The sequence below is a fragment of the Electrona antarctica genome (assembly GCF_951216825.1).
Source record: "Electrona antarctica genome assembly, chromosome: 3".
NCBI classification, from domain to species: domain Eukaryota; kingdom Metazoa; phylum Chordata; class Actinopteri; order Myctophiformes; family Myctophidae; genus Electrona; species Electrona antarctica.
The window spans coordinates 33,474,514-33,498,082 of NC_136808.1; the positions used below are offsets into that span (position 1 = coordinate 33,474,514).

General features: G+C 46.1%; 1 protein-coding gene across 2 annotated transcripts in view; it reads right to left on the reverse strand.

Moving 5' to 3' along the window:
• Positions 1–4,910: 4,910 nt before the first annotated feature.
• pkp3b (plakophilin 3b) overlaps positions 4,911–23,569 on the reverse strand; it is a 55,042-nt gene continuing 36,383 nt past the window's right edge. For both annotated transcript variants that reach the window (XM_079497040.1, XM_079497039.1), the window contains exons 9-14: positions 23,036–23,200; positions 19,082–19,264; positions 16,838–16,991; positions 13,785–13,980; positions 11,552–11,639; positions 4,911–5,388 (exon numbers count right to left, since the gene is read on the reverse strand). In XM_079497040.1, coding sequence (XP_079353166.1) covers positions 5,347–5,388; positions 11,552–11,639; positions 13,785–13,980; positions 16,838–16,991; positions 19,082–19,264; positions 23,036–23,200 — 828 coding nt within the window. In that variant the 3' untranslated portion in view covers positions 4,911–5,346. The remainder of the gene's footprint in view (positions 5,389–11,551; positions 11,640–13,784; positions 13,981–16,837; positions 16,992–19,081; positions 19,265–23,035; positions 23,201–23,569) is intronic.

Consider the following 23,569-nt stretch of genomic DNA (forward strand, 5'->3'; position numbering starts at 1 on the left):
CTGCGTTCACTTCATGGGGCCAGTCCAATGGCGGCTCTCCTACATAGACTTCTATTGAGAATGGGGACAACCAACTGGGACAAGTCCTGGACCGGAAGTAGGCAGAAATGCATTGGACTCAGGCAACAGCCCAGCTTTAATGATCTTAAATCCCTTTATTTTAGATTGTTTTGTAGTAATAGTACACCATAAACATTAAAGAGACTTTAGTTGTTACTGTACTGTTACTGTGCTTGAAAATGGGTGAAGTGCTCATTTAATATCTATTTTCTTTTGTTATGTAAAGCACATTGTTGTTGAAATGTGTAATGACAATAAACTTGACTTACTGTTCATAAACAAAATGGAAAAAAAGTGCCTGCACATGAAAAATGTTTAATAGTGTATGTGAGACGCTGCAATATCCTACATGAAGCAATGTTAAATAAAAAGCATCCGTTTCTTTGCTACATTGAAAAGTAAAACGCAGCAATTCTCAAACCCTTTTCATTTCAAAGGACCCTCAGTCTGGTATAAATTGGTGCCATGGACCCACATAACTCTTGACTGAGAGTTCAGACCATTTGGTTCCTAGTAACTATCGATCGTTTAGCTAGGGGTGGGGGCTAGCTCCACTCTGAGACAGTGTTAATTTTGACAGCAAATTTAGTTTTAGTAGTATTTTAGTCATCTGAAACTTTTTACTTTTAGTCTAGCTATCATAAGATTTTAATCAACTAAATCTACAGTTGATTAAGTCGACCAAAAAATATATTCTGGCAGCCGTTGTAAGTGTGATTTTACACTTTGGCTGCATGCTGAAAATAGTTAGTTCTTAGTTCTACTGGAACTCTTCTCCACTAGTCCCTCAACTCCCTCTCTAACATTTTGGTATAGTTTTTATTTGTTGACGAAACTGTCAATATATTTAGACAATTTAGTCTCAATTTGAGTCATTATAGCTTAGTTTTTTATATGGTTTTCGTCAGTGAAAAAAAGGTAGTCGACGAACATTTTTTAGTTGAACAGTTTTAGTTGACAAAATTAACACTGTCTGGTTAATAGCTAGGGAGTAGGGAACCCCCCTCTGTTGGAGAACCGCTGCAGTAATAATGAATTCATATTTTCTGATGGCTGCTACTGTACAATTTCTCCTTCAGAGATGTGTGGATGTTTCTGTGTGTCTGGATCAACCACGCTACTAGTCCACCTGGCCCGACCAACGCTGAGCCGCATTTGCACTCTCTGCAGGTTTTGCACGATGGGAATAGCCGGTATACAAGCTCACAACACATCGGCAGGTAGACGGGCCATATTTAGCCGTGCGACACAGGCGGCAGGCACACAACTTAGCATACATCACTTAATAACTTTCATAGAAATACTTCTTACAGTCTGCACTCACAAAATACATTCTTTGCCTTTAGAAAAATAAATTGCTCAGCATCAGTCTGACAAATAGTTGCGTTTCGGCTCTTCTTTTATCTTTATTTACCCAGGAGAGGTTGGCTGAGCACGAGTGCTTTTTGTCCATAAACACACAAACACCAGTACAACCACAGGCTTCTACTGTCGCCCACTGAGCAGCTCCACTGCTGAGCAGTTTGGGGGTTCAGTGCTTTGCTCAGTGGTGTTGGGGGGGGGGGGGAGAAGATGGGACGATAAGTGGTGGCCATTCACTTCACCACACACCACACACCACCTGCCGGTACGGGAAATCGAACTGGGAACCTTTCGGTCACAAACACACTCCTCTAACCTTAACCATTGACTACCAGGTATTCATTAATTAATTTGTACACCACTGCGAGTGGTTTTTCAGTAGAGACCCTAATTTTGAAGGCCCACGGGTCCGGTGCTGTGAACCAGAAGTAAATAAACGCTGTGTAAAGTGACGGGCGATTGTATTTTCATTCACCCAGAAAATACATTTTGTAACCGCGATCATCGGCTCTTTAGTTATGGGCTGTTGAATAAAGCTTATTTTGACCAAAAACACAAGCTGTGAAAAGAATCTGAGATAAATGCATTTTAGTAAATCTATTTACATCGAGGCGGACTGAGACAGACTTTTCACTTCTGGTTCGTTTCCGGTTTTATCTGTCTCCTAGCAACCTAGAGACATTCATACGTTGGCGAAGAGCACAATCTAACGACATTTTCAATGAAAGCCCTGAAATGACGTCTGGGGACGTCAATGGCAGTGTTGGATTTGAAATAACGTCATGGGACGGACGGCCCCCAAATAATTGATATAGAGGTCACCTCCGCTGAGCCAGGGCAAATGCTGATGAAGGTCTGAGAACCCGAAACGCGTCCATTTGTCAGACTGCAGCTGAAAAACGCAAATAATTATTTTGTGAATGAGGACTGTTTGTTAACTTATTAAGACCTGAAGTCGACTCTAGAATATCTTACAGTTACATCCTACAGTTAGCCTGTTAGCCTGATGAAGGTCCTATGGCCTATAAGTTATATGTATTTTGGCCACCGACGTACATCTGAAAATATGTTGTTCCAGCGACACCCCAGAAACATTTTTTTGCTTTTAAAAATATTCAAAAGAGGTGTATATTCAAAGAGGTGCACACATTTTCAAGATTTTTCAAAAGTAGCAGATCTTCAAGCTCATAGCGCGGCACAATGTGACGTGCTATGAGCTTGCATATAGCTGTTTTTGAAATATCCAAGCAATGTGCTATACAGTATATATACTGTACTGTTAAAATCTAAAATGACACAGATGCTTTCCCGGTTTTAGGACAGTTGCGTTGCATTGTGGGACTGGACAATGTGTCACTTTCCAAGGCTGTTCCAAGGCACCGAACAATCAACAGGTTGTCTGATTCACATTCCTGTTGGACTGAATCAGACACTGAATATGAACGATCAAGGCAGTGAAGTACTCTGTGTTCTGACGTTCTATTGAACCATCTGTGTGCTCAATGTGGGAAACCAGTTTTAGGGGATAAAGTCCAGTCAGCCTGTGTGTGTGTGTGTGTGTGTGTGTGTGTGTGTGTGTGTGTGTGTGTGTGTGTGTGTGTGTGTGTGTGTGTGTGTGTGTGTGTGTGTGTGTGGGGCTACTGTTCAAACAGACATCACTCTGATCGATGTGACATTCCACCACCGTGTCACCATCATAACACAGTGATGGCATGCATGACACCACCATGGTGCCAGGGGTGGCAGTGGTGCATGATGCCACCATGGTGCCAGGGGTGGCAGTGGTTCATGATGCCACCATGGTGCCAGGGGTGGCAGTGGTTCATGATGCCACCATGGTACCAGGGGTGGCAGTGGTGCATGATGCCACCATGGTGCCAGGGGTGGCAGTGGTGCATGATGCCACCATGGTGCCAGGGGTGGCCGTGGTTCATGATGCCACCATGGTACCAGGGGCGGCAGTGGTTCATGATGCCACCATGGTACCAGGGGTGGCAGTGGTTCATGATGCCACCATGGTGCCAGGGGTGGCAGTGGTTCATGATGCCACCATGGTGCCAGGGGTGGCAGTGGTTCATGATGCCACCATGGTGCCAGGGGTGGCAGTGGTTCATGATGCCACCATGGTACCAGGGGTGGCAGTGGTTCATGATGCCACCATGGTACCAGGGGTGGCAGTGGTTCATGATGCCACCATGGTGCCAGGGGTGGCAGTGGTTCATGATGCCACCATGGTACCAGGGGTGGCAGTGGTTCATGATGCCACCATGGTACCAGGGGTGGCAGTGGTTCATGATGCCACCATGGTACCAGGGGTGGCAGTGGTTCATGATGCCACCATGGTGCCAGGGCTCGGCAGTGGTTCATGATGCCACCATGGTGCCAGGGCTCGGCAGTGGTTCATGATGCCACCATGGTGCCAGTGGTTCATGATGCCACCATGGTGCCAGGGCTCGGCAGTGGTTCATGATGCCACCATGGTGCCAGGGGTGGCAGTGGTTCATGATGCCACCATGGTGCCAGTGGTTCATGATGCCACCATGGTACCAGGGGTGGCAGTGGTTCATGATGCCACCATGGTGCCAGGGCTCGGCAGTGGTTCATGATGCCACCATGGTACCAGGGGTGGCAGTGGTTCATGATGCCACCATGGTACCAGGGCTCGGCAGTGGTTCATGATGCCACCATGGTACCAGGGGTGGCAGTGGTTCATGATGCCACCATGGTACCAGGGGTGGCAGTGGTTCATGATGCCACCATGGTACCAGGGCTCGGCAGTGGTTCATGATGCCACCATGGTACCAGGGGTGGCAGTGGTTCATGATGCCACCATGGTGCCAGGGCTCGGCAGTGGTTCATGATGCCACCATGGTACCAGGGGTGGCAGTGGTTCATGATGCCACCATGGTGCCAGGGCTCGGCAGTGGTTCATGATGCCACTATGGTGCCAGGGGTGGCAGTGGTTCATGATGCCACCATGGTGCCAGGGCTCGGCAGTGGTTCATGATGCCACCATGGTACCAGGGCTCGGCAGTGGTTCATGATGCCACCATGGTGCCAGGGCTCGGCAGTGGTTCATGATGCCACCATGGTGCCAGGGCTCGGCAGTGGTTCATGATGCCACCATGGTGCCAGGGCTCGGCAGTGGTTCATGATGCCACCATGGTGCCAGGGCTCGGCAGTGGTTCATGATGCCACCATGGTGCCAGGGGTGGCAGTGGTTCATGATGCCACCATGGTGCCAGGGCTCGGCAGTGGTTCATGATGCCACCATGGTACCAGGGCTCGGCAGTGGTTCATGATGCCACCATGGTGCCAGGGCTCGGCAGTGGTTCATGATGCCACCATGGTACCAGGGGCGGCAGTGGTTCATGATGCCACCATGGTACCAGGGGTGGCAGTGGTTCATGATGCCACCATGGTACCAGGGGCGGCAGTGGTTCATGATGCCACCATGGTGCCAGGGGTGGCAGTGGTTCAGGGGTAGAGTGGCCGGATGGGAACCGCGAGGTTCCCGCAGTTCGATCCAGGGCTCCCGCAGAGTTAGTGTCGAAGTGTCCTTGAGCAAGACGCTGAACCCCCTAATTGCATCCCAACGTGCAGGTTGCTGCCTTGCATGGTTTCCTCTGCCATCGGTGTATGAATGTGTGTGTGAATGGGTGAATGTAATGCACAATCTATGTAAAGCGCCTTGGATAAAAGCGCTATATTTTTTCTTTTTGGATGCCACCATGCCCAGTGAGTCTCACCAGACAGCCTCAGGGTAGGCAGTGAGTAACAGCAGTTCCATCCAATCACATGTCTCTGTTCTCTCTCTCTCTCTCTCGCTCTCTCTCTCCCCTCTACGATGCAGCCAATCAGCAGCTTTCATCCACACAGTAAGGTCCTTTAAACGTCCCGTTGCATTGTGGGTAGCGTAGTCCTCTAGATGGTGGTGTCGGTAAAGTCTCGCCTGGCGAATCCTTTCTGCGCGGTGACAAAGAGATAGAAACAAGCAATGCTGCATGACTCTGAATCACTCCAATAATCTACACACTATTAATGTATCCATGTGCTGTCAGGACTAGGGTTTAATATTTTCCCGGATTTGGCTCATTTTAATTCCCGGGAATTTGCGGACCTTTTCCCGGGCTCCCGCGGGAATTCCCGTCAGAAAAAAAAGAAAAAAAGTGCCCACCAAAATGCATTTATATGTATACTTCATATGTTCAATAGAATAGTGATATTTGTTGGTTTAAAACGTTTTATTTGAACGAAATATGAACATATAGCCTACAATAAAAGTATTACATTAAAATATTAATAATGTTATTAGGCCTACTACGCTATTCAGAAAAAGGGACACAGGAGTTTGCACTAATGTGACTAAGCACGGGGGGGGAAATAAACGACCTCACGTCTTTCACATAGATACCTTAGCCATGGTCTTTCACCCTTTGAGCATGCAGTGGGTCCCCTTCTCCGCTGCAGATAATGTGATCATCCCGCTTTGTACTTTATGAAAAGTCCGATTGGGTGTTAAATTAGCCAGCACGTCCAGTGCACAGCACACTGATTATTAGAGAGAGAGAGCGAGAGAGGGAGAGAGAGAGAGAGGGAGAGGGAGAGAGAGAGAGAGAGAGAGAGAGACGCTGCGTGCTGGTGGTTATTATAAAACAAAGTGTAGCCTACTCATCTTTGTTTGTGTTCCGTTTCACGTTATTGCTGCACACATGCAGGCAAAAGCAAAAAGTGACAATGTCCATCACAAAGGAAACTCCTCGCTCCGTCCGTAAAACACACAATTCTCACAGAGTGACTGATTAGGCTAATGATTGACAGGTGCAGCAGCTTTGGGAGCGTGCCTGAAGATGTCTGACTGTCAGACATTCATATTTTGCTAAAGTGTATATAAACTCTGTAGGCCCTATCTGATTAATTGCGGGAGGATGCAGGATTTGCGGGGTCCCACTGATTTCATCTTGACCGGCCGTGCCTGCCCGTCCGCAGGTAGGCTATTTAAATACCGCCCGCGCCGCCAACATTTACGTTGGGTCCCGCTGGCTCCAGTTCCCATTGCAGCCCTCGAGTGTAATCCATAATTCCATATAAATATCATCAAACATGTTTGAAAATGATGGGAGGGTTCAGATTGGACATTTGATCACTCATAGATAAGGGGAAAGAACGCGCACTGTGTGAAAACCCCATTAGTGTAATTTCCCTACAAGAAAAAAAAAAAACTCCGGGACGACGGGTCCCGAAGAAATTTCCGGGCGGGAAATTGCGTGCCCTATGCCCGGGAGAACCGAAATCCCGGGATCCCGGCATTAAACCCTAGTCAGGACCCTGGATGGAGTCTACACAAGAATGCTATGAATGGCACTAGATGACTTTTCTGTGTGACGTGTGTGTGTGTGTGTGTGTGTGTGTGTGACTGTGTGTGTGTGTGTGTGTGTGTGTGTGTGTGTGTGTGTGTGTGTGTGTGTGTGCGCGCGCACATGCACGTACAGTGGATTAGATTCTTTCTAACGCATGTTAAAACCAGTACATCCATGGTGGTCAAACAAAACATGCACCTGCAGTGCCAAGCAAACATGGACCAATGACTCAGACGAGGTTCCTGAAAGTGTGATGGACAGGAAAGCAGCCACTGTGCTAAACTCAGACAAATCCTTCATCAAATCACACATTGGCACATCAGACCAATATAGTAATGAAACTAATTTAACCCATTAAGACCTGAGGTTAATTGATTCTACAAATTACTTCTAAATCAGTAGCCTAGTTCTCAAACTTTTGCGTTTTTTAAGGGCTAATTTTCTCGTTTTTTCTTTCGTTATTTTTTTCCCTTTTCTTTTACATGTTAAAAAATAGCAGATGTACAAGCGGCGCTGCGAGCTTGTACAGTACATGGAACCACTGGGTTAGAACCTAACGGGTACAGCAGGTGCTCAACCGGCTGTGACTAAACGGTGGCGTTGTTCTCATTCCTCCTAGAGTGTTCTCCTAGAGTGTTCCTAGTGTTTCAGAACGCAGTCCTTCACATTCTCCACATTCCACTGCTGTGAGTGAATGCTGCTAACCTCAACCTGATGTCCAGTGACCACATGGACCCAGTAGGAACAACAAGGAATACAGAACAGTAGAATATAAAGATAATACGGTAAACTACTGTAACTGGACTGAAGGAATACAGGACAGTATATAAAGATAATACGGTAAACTACTGGACTGAAGGATTAGGAATACAGTAATATAAAAAATACAGCAACAGATCATAACAGACACGTGAACATGTTGCTCTTTACTGAATGATAATTATTTTCCCTTGCCCTCCCTTTTGTCTTTTTATCTTCCTGAAAACAACTAAAACGATGGAGCTTCCAAAAATAGAAAATAAAATAAAATAGTTCACCTGTGATGTGACAACTAGATATAGAGTGCAAACTGCAAACAATAATAACTAGAAAAACTCTCTCTGCCATCACCACTTCAAAAAAGAAAACCTGATAGATTATGATATAATGCTCTGAGTCCCTATAGAGCTCTCTGTCTGGGTACGACTGCTGCTCTGAGTCCCTATAGAGTCTATACCGAGTATAGACTATAGAGTCCCTATATAAGCTACTTTGAAGTAGGCCTACAGTGTCCGGTAGTGTCTACTGCCTGGTACAACTGCTGGTCTAAATCCTCTGTAAATTCTCTCTACTTTGAGTACTACCAACTAATGTCTAAAACAACTGCTGTTGTACTGCTTGCGCAAGTAATTATACTGTAATGACTTCAATGAATGAATGAACAAATTACTGAATACACGGATAACACCAAAAATGGATTCCGTTCCTCTCCTTGGGATTATATCCAATCATCATTCAGCTGACTTGGCCTGTTCTAATCCTGTTAGTCAATCAGGCATGGAATTCATGAACAATGTTGCATTTTATTACTTTTTTTGTTTTGACATTTATTCGTGACCAATAAAAATGTGTCTGTGACCCACAAATGGGTCCCTGATTATCATTTATCATTTACCATTGTGAATGTTGGATGTTCATATTAAACATGGTCAAAGTCGCAAATAATTTGGTCAAAATGTAAGTGAATCGCTGTGAGCTAGTTTACTTTAATTTGCTGGAACAAGCTGACGTCAAACGCGGTGGTGGCTGCACTCAAAACATGCATTTCCACAACTATGAAAATTGCACCATGTAAAAATGTCCAAAAATGTCTTAACTCTTTCACTTTTACTGTAACCGTAAACACACACACACACACACACACACACACACACACACACACACACACACACACACACACACACACACACACACACACACACACACACACACACACACACACACACACACACACACACACACACACACACACACACACACACACACACACACACACACACACACAAAACCCCGGTCTGGCCGCATTTCTGTGTGGACAGCTCCTAAGAGCCTTTCAAACTGAATTATGAATCCAGAGAAAATATTTATGTTCGCAGCACCAAAGATTTCAAGATGAGACAAGAGAGGAGAGAGGCTGGAGAGAGACCTTTCACACAACAAACAACAACTGATCTGCAAGCTCAGAACGGGTCACAACACAACATGGTGTGAGCTTGTAGATCATCAGCGATATATTCGTATGACTATATATACTGCAGTGGTTCTTTTCATTTGTTTACAGACACTGATCGAACAAGAACAGGGTGCGTAGCGTTACAGTACGTTTTAACAGCAGGCGAGCATCGGCCGAAAAGATGAATTATTTGTATCTTTTCGGGCGATGTTGCCCCGCCCATTTTTCGACCATCGCCCGTTCGCCTGCTATCGCCGGTAGTCGCCGGGTCCCATAGACAAATAATGCACTTCCGGCGAATTCGTCTGGTTGTCACCCGCTGTTAAAACGTACTGTAAGGGTGTTTAAGAGGTTAAACTGAAGTGATCAATTCTAGATCGGCCATAGAGCGCCGAAGTCCTGACGTCACTCGCTCATCCCCTGGTTCTGCCTGGTTCACGGAAGTAATTTCACTATGGAGAATAACATGGGGTCATCTTAAAATCGTTTCATATAAGCATTGTGGTCCAAAAATAAACAAGCTGTCTCTGCGTTATTGTCAGGGAGGTGTCTCTGTATCGTTTGAGACAGTCAGTCACTCATATATGATACTAGCGAAAATGTAACTAATTCAGCAGCAGTAACATTAGCATTTTTTCTCAGTCAGTTGATTCTTCATATGCATATGAGTGAAATGGCCGGGATGACATGTTTATTTTTCAAACACAGTTCTTATATGAGGCGATCTAAAATCCCCCTATGTGCAAATAAAAAGTACATGAACCTGTGTATTTGCGCCCTCTACCGATATTGTTGTCAGACTTCGGTGCTCTATTCTCACAACATTTAGCTGTGGAACCGAGTCAAGCTAAATGTTGATCCCATATGCTTGTCAGAGTGGTCTGAAGAGTGTTGAAACCCTTGCTATAGACTGTAATACAATATGAAGAGGGAGGGTCTAGGAATGAGCAACTCGAGGGAGTGGGGAAGGAAGGAAGGAGAGGTGAGAGGAGGAGAGGAGGTCAGTGGGGAGAATGGAACGGATGTGGGCAGATGGGAGGAGAGAAGCAGCTGGAAGAAGCAGACAAAAGGTGATGGAACACACACACGCACGCACGCACGCACGCACGCACGCACGCACGCACACACGCACGCACGCACGCACGCACGCACGCACGCACATTATTTATTTCCCACAGAAAGCTCATGTCTGCTCCTATCAGGACAGGCTGCTCTATTTTCTGTGTGAATACTGGGTTTAAGTCAAATCATAAGTTACACAGAAGAGCTTTGCTATACTTGTTGGATCTTTTCAATTTGTCCCCGTGTCCCTATAGGGTAGGTACTCTCATAAAAAACATGCAGTAATCCTGGTCTTTAAACTGCCTCCCCCTGGCCAGCCGGGGCGCCTGATGGAGGGGAAAGGAACTGGTTGGAATACCGTGTTCCTTCCACGCGCTATACGTCCAACCAGGGAAACTCTCCCCTGTCGGGTGTAAAGGAGCGACTTATGCATGAAGGAAGCATGAGTTCAAGTCCGTTGCTCTGGCGGAGGGTGTGTAGAGCACAGGATCGTTAGATAATTTACACAGGGGTGAAAAATGGGTTACAAAGTCGTGGGATAATTTTTTTTGAAAATAAATAAATAATAATAATCACAACTAAATGTTAGGTTTTTATGCTCCACATATCTGAACAAAGTACTCCTAAAACAGCAGGTTAGGGCCTACTACTACAACGCACTTCAAGGGAAAGGCTTGCTCAGCTCAAGGACAGTCTGGAAGAGTTTAGAAACATACTGGGTGCCGATTCAGATAATACGTAAAAAGGAATATAAAATCTGCACTCTCTGTAGTAGTCTTAGGAGTCTTGTTTAATAATGTTTTAGGATTCGCAGCAGCAGTCTACCAAACAGAGTGAGAGTTTTGGCGCGCAGAATTAGAATGTGTTAGGATTATTCGAACACCAACGAAGGCATGCACGCCGAAACGCTTCTGCTGCTGTCTTTCACTGAGGTTTCACGTTTAATCATTTGTTGAGAACTGAAAGACATTGCGACATGCTGTGAGCATGTAGATCTGCTATTTTTGTTGAGTTACTGTACACTGTGTACTGTATGTGTTGTTTACTCGTTTGTAGTCTTTACTGTATGTAGTTTGTTATTGTGTCGTTTGTAGTCTTTATGTAGTTTGTTAATGTGTTGTTTATCGGTTTGTACTCATTGGGCTATACCTTGTCTTGGGCTACCCTTACCCCTTATCCCTAAACTTATTTGTTTACTATTTTGAAAACCTTTTAAAATAGTTCAAATAGCCGATCTACAAGCTCACAACGTGTCGAGGTAGATCAGCTAGTTGAACTATTTTAAAATGTTTTTGAAAATAGTAAAGAATTGCAAATAAGTTTAGGGATAAGGGATACATCCCTTTATGCAGTTTGTTAATGTGTTTATTACATGTTTGTAGTCTTTATGTAGTTTGTTAATGGGTGGTTTACCTGTTTGTAGTCTTTATGTAGTTTGTTAATGTGTGGTTTACCTGTTTGTAGTCTTTATGTAGTTTTTTAATGTGTGGTTTACCTGTTTGTAGTCTTTATGTAGTTTGTTGTACTGGAACATGTTACACAACACTGTAGACGCTGCCTTGGCTGCTTTCAACCTGCCAGAACTACACACACACACACACACACACACACACACACACACACACACACACACACACACACACACACACACACACACACACACACACACACACACACACACTAGATGTAAAAACAGTTTGAATTATAATATAAATAATAATATATAATATAAACATTCAGACCACAGCTCAGAGTATGCGCGCTGGGTCTTAGACTCATCCGCCTAGTTACAGAAGCCCCTTTGGGACAAAACACTGTTGAAAGCTAGATTTTATAGAATTTATTTTTATTATTATTATCGAGCTATCAAAATAAGCAATTAAGAGCCAGCGTGCACGGTCGGAGCTGCACTGTGCTCTGGATATCGTTTTTCTCTGGATGTAATTTTTATATTGGATATAATAACAACATATTAAGGTAAACAGGTCTAAATGGGTTACGTGTGGTTATGTGCAGCAGCGGAGCAGCGTGTGTGCTGTCAGCTTAGCGTATAATCAGTACAACAACGTTCAGCTCATTTCCCGTGTGGACAGTATAGAGTCTGTTGCTGTACAACAGTATTTCATTCATACACCAAGTTACGTTCCCACAGGGAAAGTAGAGCTTTATCGCCTCCTTATTAGATTTACTGTCCTTTCCTTCCCTTCCTTCTGCCTGCCGGACAATACAGACAGTTTGACTTTATAACTCGGAAGAACACACAATACCCCAGTGGTGGAAAAAAAGTAATTACACGCATTCTTTACTTTTACTTTACACAACACTAAACTCTACCAAATTACCAATGTGTCATATTTCTAGAAACACTCTAGAAACACTCTTTGAAAGAATTTGAAAACCTTTGAATGTTTCTGAGACATTTTAACGACAACAAACTTTGTATGGAGGGGGTCCTGTTGGTACCTGTTGTCATGGGTGGTCTTGATGGCCACCACCCCAGTGGTGGAAAAAAAGGACTTACACGCATTCTTTACTTTTACTTTACACAACACTAACTGCACCAATGTGTCATATTTCTACACAACACTAAACTCTACCAAATTACCAATGTGTCATATTTCTACACAACACTAAATAGTGTAGAAACACTAAATGTGTCATTGTGCTTGAAGAGAAACATTAATCAGACAAACTGTGACAGTTTGTTCCACAAGCTACACAGATCCATGTGATTACACAGTGTGTGTGTGTGTGTGTGTGTGTGTGTGTGTGTGTGTGTGTGTGTGTGTGTGTGTGTGTGTGTGTGGGTGGGTGGTGAGAAGATAATTATAGTACAGTAGATACTATATCTAATTAAGGGCTGTGTCCACAGGAAGTGCTCATTGAACAGGGAGCTGTCTGTATCAGTGTTCATTTCGTCGACCAAAACTACAGTATGACGAAAAATGTTCGTTGACTACCTTTTTTCACTAACGAGTACTAAACAAAAACAGTAAAGACTAAGGGTCGATTCATACTCCTATTTTAGAGCCGAATAAAAGTCGGTTCGGCTCTGTAGAGCCTACAATGTGACGTCATTTGAGGTTCGGGGGGGGGCGGGTACCGTCCTAAAGTCGGCTCTTCGGTGCTGCTGAAAATTTCTGACGTATGAATCGGCCCTAGGGCTATGATGACTAAAACTGAAATATTGACAATTTTGTCCAAAAAAAACTAGTTAGGGAGGGAATAGTGGAGAAGAGATGCAGTAGAACTAAAAGACAAGTCATTTTATGTTTGCACTCTGGAAATAGCAGATCTGCAAGCTCACAATGCAACGTGCTGCGATGCGTTGTGAGCTATTTTCAGCATGCAACCAAGTGTAAGTTAAATATTAAATTGATTTATGAACTGCTAGAGGACCATACTTTTGAAGAAATGTCCCTTAAGTATTCAGAAACAAAGATCTACAGTATTATCAAAATGACACAACAAAGCCTATCTTTCCCCTTTTTAAATTTTATTTAGTTTTAAGTATATGTTAGTTGTTGTATTCCCTCCTGTCAGGCATTTTAACATTTTGTTCATACATTAATACCCTGAAAATAGACGATCAAGCTCACAACATGCTGTGAGCTTGTAGATCTATACTTTCAAGACGTCTTTGAAAGAATTTGAAAACCTTTGAATGTTTCTGAGACATTTTAACGACAACAAACTTTGTATGGAGGGGGTGGGGGTCCTGTTGGTACCTGTTGTCATGGGTGGTCTTGATGGCCACCAACTTGGGCAGCCCGTCGAAGTAGGAGATGTCCCGGGCTGCCAGGGAGCTGCCGGTCACCAGGTGGTTGAGGGCTCCGCAGATGTTGACCACCACCTCACCAGAGGGCTCTTTCTGCGTGCCGTCGCTGGGCAGCTTGGTCACCAGCACGTTCACCATGCTCTTAGCTGGACAGAGACACAAGCAGCTTAGTCACCAGCACGTTCACCATGCTCTTAGCTGGACAGGGACACAAGCAGCTTGGTCACCAGCACGTTCACCATGCTCTTAGCTGGACAGAGACACAAGCAGCTTAGTCACCAGCACGTTCACCATGCTCTTAGCTGGACAGGGACATCATTTATGTTGTTCTGTAAAAGTGGTGATTATTAGAGAGAGAGAGAGAGAGAGAGAGAGAGAGAGAGCGAGAGAGAGAGAGAGAGATAGAGAGAGAGAGAGAGAGGGAGACGCTGCGTGCTGGTGGTTATTATAAAACAAATTGTAGCCTACTCATCTTTGTTTGTGTTCCGTTTCACGTTATTGCTGCACACATGCAGGCAAAAGCAAAAAGGGGTTTAGAAGTGACAATGTCCATCACAGGGAAAGGAAACTCCTCGCTCCGTCCGTAATACACACAATTCTCACAGAGTGACTGATTAGGCTAATGATTGACAGGTGCAGCAGCTTTGGGAGCGTGCCTGAAGATGTCTGTCAGACATTCATATTTTGCTTAAGTGTATATAAACTCTGTAGGCCTATCTGATTAATTGCGGGAGGATGCAGGATTCGTGGGGTCCCACTGATTTCATCTTGACCGGCCGGCGGCCGTGCCTGCCCGCCCGCAGGTAGGCTATTTAAATACCGCCCGCGCCGCCAACATTTACGTTGGGTCCCGCTGGCTCCAGTTCCCGTTGCAAGCTTGCAGCCCTCGAGTGTAATCCGGATCCTGAACCTACCCCCCCTCTGTTCTCTGGTCAACCACTCACCATCTTCACCGAGATCACCACATCTGACCTATCCACCATAACCTCCGGCATGAAGGCATCCACTTGCATCCTGGATCCCATGCCCTCCTCCCTAGTTATGGCTTGCCTCCCAGCTCTCTCCCCAACCATCACCAAAATCATTAACACCTCCCTGTCCACTGGTTTCATCCCACCTGCCCTTAAACTGGCTGCTGTCACCCCCATTCTCAAAAAACCCGGACTAGACCCTGACACCCCCAACAACTACCGCCCCATCTCCAACCTCCCCTTCATCTCCAAAATCCTAGAAAGAGCAGTCGCCTCCCAACTTAAATCACACCTGGACTCAAACAAACTTTATGAAACATTCCAATCTGGTTTCCGCTCAATGCACAGCACAGAAACAGCCCTCCTCAAAGTCACCAACGACATCTTACTCTCCGCTGACTCTGGTTCCCTCTCCATCCTCATCCTCCTGGACCTCTCTGCCGCTTTTGACACCATCAATCACTCCACCCTCATCTCACGCCTTCAGTCCTCCCTTGGAATAACACACACTGCCCTCTCCTGGCTGAAATCATACCTTTCTGACCGCCACCAGTTCATCTCCATCAACAACTGTCACTCCTCCACTGCCCCAGTCACCCACGGCGTCCCCCAGGGCTCTGTACTTGGTCCTCTCCTTTTCATTATCTATATTCTACCACTTGGGCAAATCCTCCGTCACCACAACCTCCAGTTCCACTGCTACGCCGATGACACTCAACTGTACCTCTCCACCAAGACCATCACTGCTGCCACCCACTCCACCCTCACCACCTGCCTCAGTGATATTAAAACATGGATGCAAAATAACTTTTTAAAACTCAACTGTAACAAATCAGAAATCCTAGTCATCGGCCCTAACTCTCTCACCAGCTCCATCCAGAACTTCACCCTCAACATCGATGGCACCACTGTTACAACCTCCCCCCACATCCGTAACCTTGGTGTCACATTTGACTCCACCCTCTCATTCCTCCCCCACATAAACCAGACCATCAAAACCGCCTTCTTTCACCTCAGGAATATTGCCCGCCTCCGGCCCTCTCTGTCTTTCCCTGCTGCCGAAACCCTCATCCACGCATTCATCACATCCCGGATCGACTACTGCAACAGTATACTCAATGGCACCACCTCCAAAATCCTCAACAAACTACAACACGTACAAAACTCCGCTGCCCGCCTGCTCACCAGTACACGCTCCAGAGACCACATTACACCCGTCCTCCACGACCTACACTGGCTTCCCGTCAAACAAAGAATTCACTACAAAATCCTGCTCACCACCTACAAAGCTCTCAATAACCTGGCTCCCCCCTACCTCTCCGATCTTCTTGAACCATATGTCCCCCTCCGCTCCCTCAGGTCCAGTGAAGCCAACCTCCTGAAGGTCCGCAAGGCCAAGCACCGCACCTGGGGGGACAGGGCCTTCTCTGTTTCGGCCCCCAACCTCTGGAATGAACTCCCCAACCATCTCAGAGCTGCTCCCTCTCTCCTCTCGTTCAAAGCCTCACTCAAAACCCACCTCTTCAGGATAGCTTTCCCCAGCTGAGGTCTGGATAGGATGTCCCCCCCTTCCCTCGTTTATCCTTTTATCTTTTTAACCCTGTACTGCTATGTTATGTTTTGCTTTGTTTTTTTCTTTTCTTATTAAAGTCTGTTCCTAGTGTTCCTATGTAAAGCGCTTTGGGTATTTAGAAAAGCGCTATATAAATTTGAGCTATTATTATTATTATTATAATTCCATATAAATATCATCAAACATGTTTGAAAATGATGGGAGGGTTCAGATTGGACATTTGATCACTCATAGATAAGGGGAAACTCCTTTAGTGTAATTTCCCTACAATAAAAAAATAAACTCCGGGACAACAGGTCCCGAAGAAATTTCCGGGCGGGAAATTGCGTGCCCTATTCCCGGGAGGCCCGAAATCACGGGATCCCGGCATTAAACCCTAGTGTGTGTGTGTGTGTGTGTGTGTGTGTGTGTGTGTGTGTGTGTGTGTGTGTGTGTGTGTGTGTGTGTGTGTGTGTGTACCCAGGTGGTCTTTGTTGCGTGTGTGTCGTGCCAGGTTCCTCAGCAGTCCGGTCAGAGGTCGTAGTTCAAGGTCAGAGTGGGTGTCCAACAGGTCCAGTAGGATGGGAATCATTCTCTCCTGGTCCAGAACCACATGACTTAATACTGACGCCCACTGAAACACACAACCACACACACACACACTGATACATCGAAAATACACAACCACATAGAATACACACTCACTGATACACTGACAATACACAATTATATAGCCAATGAAAATGGGCTACTGGGCCCACAACTAAGGGACAGAACTGCTTATTTCTCCTCCATTGTGTGGAGAGCAAAGGTGAGTGGAAATAATGGTGAAACAAGATGCCATAGGAAAACAATGAGGATATTTTGGCCTGACCCCACTTTCCAGTGTGGTCAGGTATCAGAGGGTGGATGTGGATTGGACAATGGACATGGGTGCAGAATGGACCATCCCAAGGGAATAGCCATGAGATGGACACCTCACCACCTGGAAGAAGAAAACCAGGCCAATGGAGAAGATATAGCCGAGTAATGGCCGAGTATAGCAGACAGACATGCAGCATTGGGCAGCAGACAGACATGCAGCATTGGGCAGCAGACAGTCAGGCAGCATCGGGCAGCAGACAGACAGGCAGCATTGGGCAGCAGACAGACAGGCAGCATTGGGCAGCAGACAGACAGGCAACATTGGGCAGCAGACAGACAGGCAGCATTGGGCAGCAGACAGACAGGCAGCATTGGGCAGCAGACAGACAGGCAGCATTGGGCAGCAGACAGACAGGCAGCATTGGGCAGCAGACAGACAGGCAGCATTGGGCAGCAGACAGACAGGCAGCATTTGGCAGCAGACAGACAGGCAGCATTGGGCAGCAGACAGACAGGCAGCATTGGGCATCAGACAGTCAGGCAGCATCGGGCAGCAGACAGACAGGCAGCATTGGGCAGCAGACAGACAGGCAGCATTGGGCAGAAGACAGACAGCTCCGGGCAGCAGACAGACAGGCAGCATTGGGCAGCAGAATATTTGAGAACCACTGCCCTGGCGTGAAGCGTCCATATTATGTGGGAAAAAATAGCCAATCTACAAGGTCATGGTGAGATTGTAGATCGGTTACGTTTAGTGAAGAGATTAAGTGTAGAGAGGAACCAATTGTTAGTTGAAGACAGTATGAGGCGCTCGGGTGGGTTAGAATCCACCGCGGTGCTCTATGGGCGCTCGGGTGGGTTAGAATCCACCGCGGTGCTTTATGGGCGCTCGGGTGGGTTAGAATCCACCGCGGTGCTTTATGGGCGCTCGGGTGGGTTAGAATCCACCGCGGTGCTTTATGGGCGCTCGGGTGGGTTAGAATCCACCGCGGTGCTTTTTGGCTTTGTCGATACAAATACTATAGGCCGGGTGAGGAGGGTAATATTTGTCACTAGCTGTACTCCAACGGGCTGGGGGTGGAGCCTGTCAGAAGGAGTGTTAGGCGGGAGGGGTAAGACGAAGGCTCTACGTCCTCCCGGTAGGAGCTCCTGACTGGCAGGTGAGTCAGTAGGATACAACAGCGACAGTGACAACACACACATGTCTGTAGAATTAACCCATTTAGGCCTGACGTCGACATTTAAAAAATGTCTTCTAAATCCTGACAGTTTTCTGAAAAACCTCATGTTTCTATATCAGTGGTGTTCAATATTTCATGTCAATTATAATTAGTTATTCCAGGAACCCCTCAGAAGCAAGAGTTAAAAATGTTTGCGCTGAAAGAATATACAGTATATTCAAAGATTTACGCCACGATTTTTCAAAAATAGCAGATCTACAAGCTCCAAGCTCGTAGCGCGGCACTCGGTGGCGCGCTACGAGCTTGGACAAAAGCTTGGACAAAAACAAGACCTGAGAACTATTAGTGGACAGCGGATTGGCCGTTGCACGTATAGAGCGCGACCTTCAATCACCCACTGGAATGCAAATGCATGCCTTTCAGCCTTTGTATCCTACTGTCTGGCAGGTATATCTCTTTGAAAACCTTTAGTGCTACTGATTGTGCACGGGGGACAACAATTAAAACATATTGCATGCCCAAAATGTAATTCCTGGAAACGCCACTGGTTCCCGCCTAGAATGGGTTAATTGGCATAATGACTAAAATGGGATGAAAAGGGGGCAAAAAGCAAGCAAACAAACAAACAAACAAAAAAAACAAACAAACAAACAAACAAACAAACAAATAAGAGTGTTACCCTGACGTCTCCAGCAGTGATGTTCTGCAGAGCTCCGATGGCGGCCTCTCGCGTGGTGGAGCTGCAGCTGGAGTTCTGCACCACGCCCTTGTACAGCGCCACCACCTGGGGATGCCACAACCACTCACCTCCCTTAGGCTGGCGAGACACCTCCGAAAACACTGACAACTCCTGGTTACGCTGCTGTGGGGGGGGGGGGGGGGGAGAGAGAGAGAGAGAGAGACAGAGAGAGACAGAGACAGAGACAGAGACAGAGACAGAGACAGAGACAGAGACAGAGACAGACAGACAGACAGACAGACAGACAGACAGACAGAGAGTGACTTACAATATTAAGGTAAACATATTGCAGGTTTAGACTCTATATTAACATCCGACCAATTAGACCCTTCCTCACCCAGGAGTCAGCTCCTTATTCAGACATCTGTCATGTCAAAACTTGACTATTGTACCTCCCTCCTTACTGGCCTACCGGCATGCGCACTCTCTAATTGATCCAAAATGTTGCAGCTCACTTGGTCTTCAACCAGCCAAAATTCTCACATGTCTCCCCCCTTCTCCGCTCCCTCCATTGGCTCCTGGTCGCTGCCCGCACAGAGTACAAAACTCTGATGCTGGCCTTCAAAGCAACCAAAGGTATGGCCCCCCCATATCTCGCAAGTCTAATCGGACCCTACAAACCCTCCCGTGCGCTCAGATCAGCCAACACAGGGAAGCTCGAAGTACCTTCACAAAATATGCCGGGACAACGCTCCACACGTCCCATAATTCTTCTCCCTTCTGGCTCCAAAACCATGCACTTCCCATTGAAATCAGAACTGCAGACTCCCAATCTTCCATAGTCTGACAACCCACCTCTTCAGTCTCCATTTTAGCCCGTAGCACTTGCCGTAGCACTTGGCCTAACCTCGACAACCTTACAGGCGTATGCAAAGGCTCAACTTATTTAAGTGTATACACATAGTTTAGGCTCTCAGCCATACTCTCAGCAGCCCCCCAAACGGTGGCGGATCTACCCTTTATAGAACGAACGTAGCGATATGCTGTGAGCTTAGCCTGTTGCTAACGCGACCGCCCTTCTCTCTCTCTCTCTCTCTCTCTCTGAGTCTCTCTCTCTCTCTCTCTCTCTCTAACGCGTCTCTCTCTTTCTCTCTCTCTCTCTCTCTCTCTCTAACGCGACTCTCTCTCTCTCTCCCCCGTTGAAGTTGCAATAGTTGGATCACTCAACACAGACCAGAAAAGATAACACAACAGGAGGGTGCCGTGTCGTTAGTCAGAAGGTTCCTTGTTCCGAAATTACTATCCCTATCTCTAATCCTAACCTAAACATAACCGCAAGCACGGGAGCAGTGCATGTTCGGACTAACGGGACTTCGGATCTATGGGCAGTTCCCAACAGGAGAGGGGGCATCATTGGCACACAGCGCCAGCAGCAGCGCGCAGCACAGCGCAGCAGCCCGATAACACAATACAAAATATGATATGGGGAAAACTTTTTATTTTATTTATTTTTTTAACTTTCGACTTGTCCTAATGTGAATCGACTTGTGTTAATGAAATCGATAAATCGATAAATCGATTTTTTAGTGAATGCCCTAGTTTGTAGGGTTCGATCATACTTGTAAGATATGGGGGAGCCATGCCTTCGGTTGCTTTGAATGCCAGCATCAGAGATTTGTATTCTGTGTGTGCAGCGACCGGGAGCCAATGGGGGGAGCGGAGAAGGGGGGAGACGTGTGAGAATTTTGGCTGGTTGAAGAAAAAAGTACACTTTTTGACATGCCCAAAACATATCCAAAACAATAACAATAGTATTGCTTGCTCATTTGCTACTTGTTACAAATAAGCAGGCGATAATTAGGCTGCATGGTCGTCAAAACTAGGTCACGTGCTACAGAGACAAATGTTTGGACAGTGAACACAAGTAGTGTTGTGTGACTATATAATTTGGACACATTATTGTTAAGTAGTGTTGTGTGACTATTTAATTTGGACACATTATTGTTAAGTAGTGTTGTGTGACTATTTCATTTGAACACCGTTCACGGTTCACCACCGCTCACCGCCGTATTCGTTACTTCACACTTCACAGTTCAGTAGTGGTGGGGAAAGTACTGGATTAAGAATCTCTGGTTTCTCTGGAAAGTCCAGTTATTTGTTGACTAGCCTCGGTACCCACGGGGAAATCCTGTGCAGCTGGTGTTTAACATTGAGCGCGTTTGCACTTCCGCATTTTGGGCACCACATTTTGTTGTCCAAATCGGAAAAAATGCGGAAGTAGAATGTTCTTCCGGGTGCTTCAAAAGGCCACTGAGCAACTTCCACTGAAACGAATAGCGGGGGGGGGGGGGGGGGGGCTATCGCTCCGGTTCAGTCTCTATCCTTTTAATACTCTATGAGTGAACTACAGTGCAGAGGGGCATCACTCCAAATTTGGTGACGTCAGTGTTGTCCGCTGTTTTCTACCAGGGTGAGCTTTCAGAACCAATATGATCCAACGCCGTGATCCCTGCGGCACCCCTCACGGTGGCTGGGCCAGGCTATTTGTTGACTGACATTCTGATTGTCATAACCGTATGTCATTAGGGTAGGCAAAAATAAATATATAAAATAAAATGTAAAACAAAGGGGGAAAAATGCTGAAAACATTCTACTGCAAAAACAAAACGTGCAGGTTTGCGCAATATCAATGTTTACACAATCTGTATTATATTTCGTTTGCTAATACATGACTTAGTTTTGATTTGTTTTATTTCACATTTTCTTTTACAATATAAATGTATGTTATCCCTGATAATAAAGAAGTGTTGAATTGAACTAGAGACACACAGAGGCGAGAGAGAGAGGGAGAGAGGGGGGGGGGGGGGGGGTGAGCCAATGGAAGCATACATACAGACAGACAGAGAACAGAGCTGGGGGGATGGGTGGTGGCGTGGGTCGGTGAGGAAGAGGAAGAGGAGAGGGGTGTAGATTACGTGTGAAAACAGGTCACATGAGTGGTTATTGTTCCAGCTAATAAAAGGACGGCTAATGAGAACATACATGTAGAGGGCGGGGCCTCATAGCAGTAAGGTGAGCTGGCCTGTGGTTCCGCTGTAAGGCGATGCTCCCCGAAGGCCAACACTCTGTGCTAGAGTTACTACCTATTATCTACACCCTCCCACCAGGCCTGTCTGATAGCTTTCTACATATCTACACATATCTGTGTTCATTTTGTCGACTATATTTTTTCACAGTTGAAAACTAAAGAAAACCTAAGCTATGATGACTAAAAGTACGACTAAATATATTGACCATTTTGTCAACAAATAAAAACTAGACAAAAAACTTAGGGAGGGGCTAGTGGAGAAGAGATCCAGTAGAAGTCATTTTATGTTTTATTTTATGTTTGCACTCAGGTGTTGCACTGAGCAGATCTATGTAACAAGCTTGGTCTTCTTGCCGTGGGGGTTAGGGTTAAGATTATGGTTAAGGTGGTGCAGTCGGTTTCACTCTGGCTTCACTCACAGCTAGGTCGTCCTGGGTTCGATTCCCACTGGGGATACTGTGGTCGCTGGGGGGCGTGTTTTCTCCTCCGCGTCATCAGTGCCCATACACTAGGTGGGATTGGCAAAAGGGCCTTTCTGTGTGGAGTTTGCATGTTCTCCCCGTGTCCCCTAGGGTAGGTAGGGACCCTCACAAAAAACATGCAGTATAATACTGGTCTCTATACTGCCTTATGGATTGGAAAGGAACTGGTTGGAATAACGTGTTCCTTCCACACGCTACGTCCTACCGGGGAAACCCCCTGTCAGGTTATAAGAAGAGGCCTGCTCACTCCTCATGTATTGAAGCTAGCATGAGCTCAGTTCGGGAATTGGCAGAAGGAGAGTAGTACAGCTTATTGGCATCAGGTAAAAAATGGTTTACAAAATCGTGGGACAAAAAGTTAGGGTTAAGGTTAGGGTACTCTACCTCTTTGGTCTTCTTGCTGGTGGGAGTGAAGCAGCCGATAGCCTGGTTCTCCTTGGAGGCTGACGCTCTGGACGGGCCGTCTAGACGCTGGCGGGCCGACGGAGGGAGTTCTGAGTAGAGCTGGTAGGAGAGGTTTCTTAAAATACACATAGTGTTCTCTAGACCCTGAGAGAGAGAGAGAGAGAGAGAGAGAGAGAGAGAGAGAGAGAGAGAGAGAGAGAAACATAGAGGAAGAGGTAAGGAAGAGGTTCACTTCACTGTACGTAAACAACATACAACAATAGTCAATAGCAATATCAACCAGTAAGACGCCTAAGGGCGAGAAGCGACCTCGCCCTAAAGGTCACACGTGCACGCATCCGCCTCGTTGACGGCAGACTGCTGGGCGAGCACTGGTGCTTTGGCATGGGGGTCAGATCAACATGGAATGAATTCTGTCCTGGCCATATAAGGAGCATGTCTTGAGAGTACAGGGTTTGATGAGGTCAGAATCAGATCAACATATGGAATGTCAGAACAGGTCAGCTCCATATA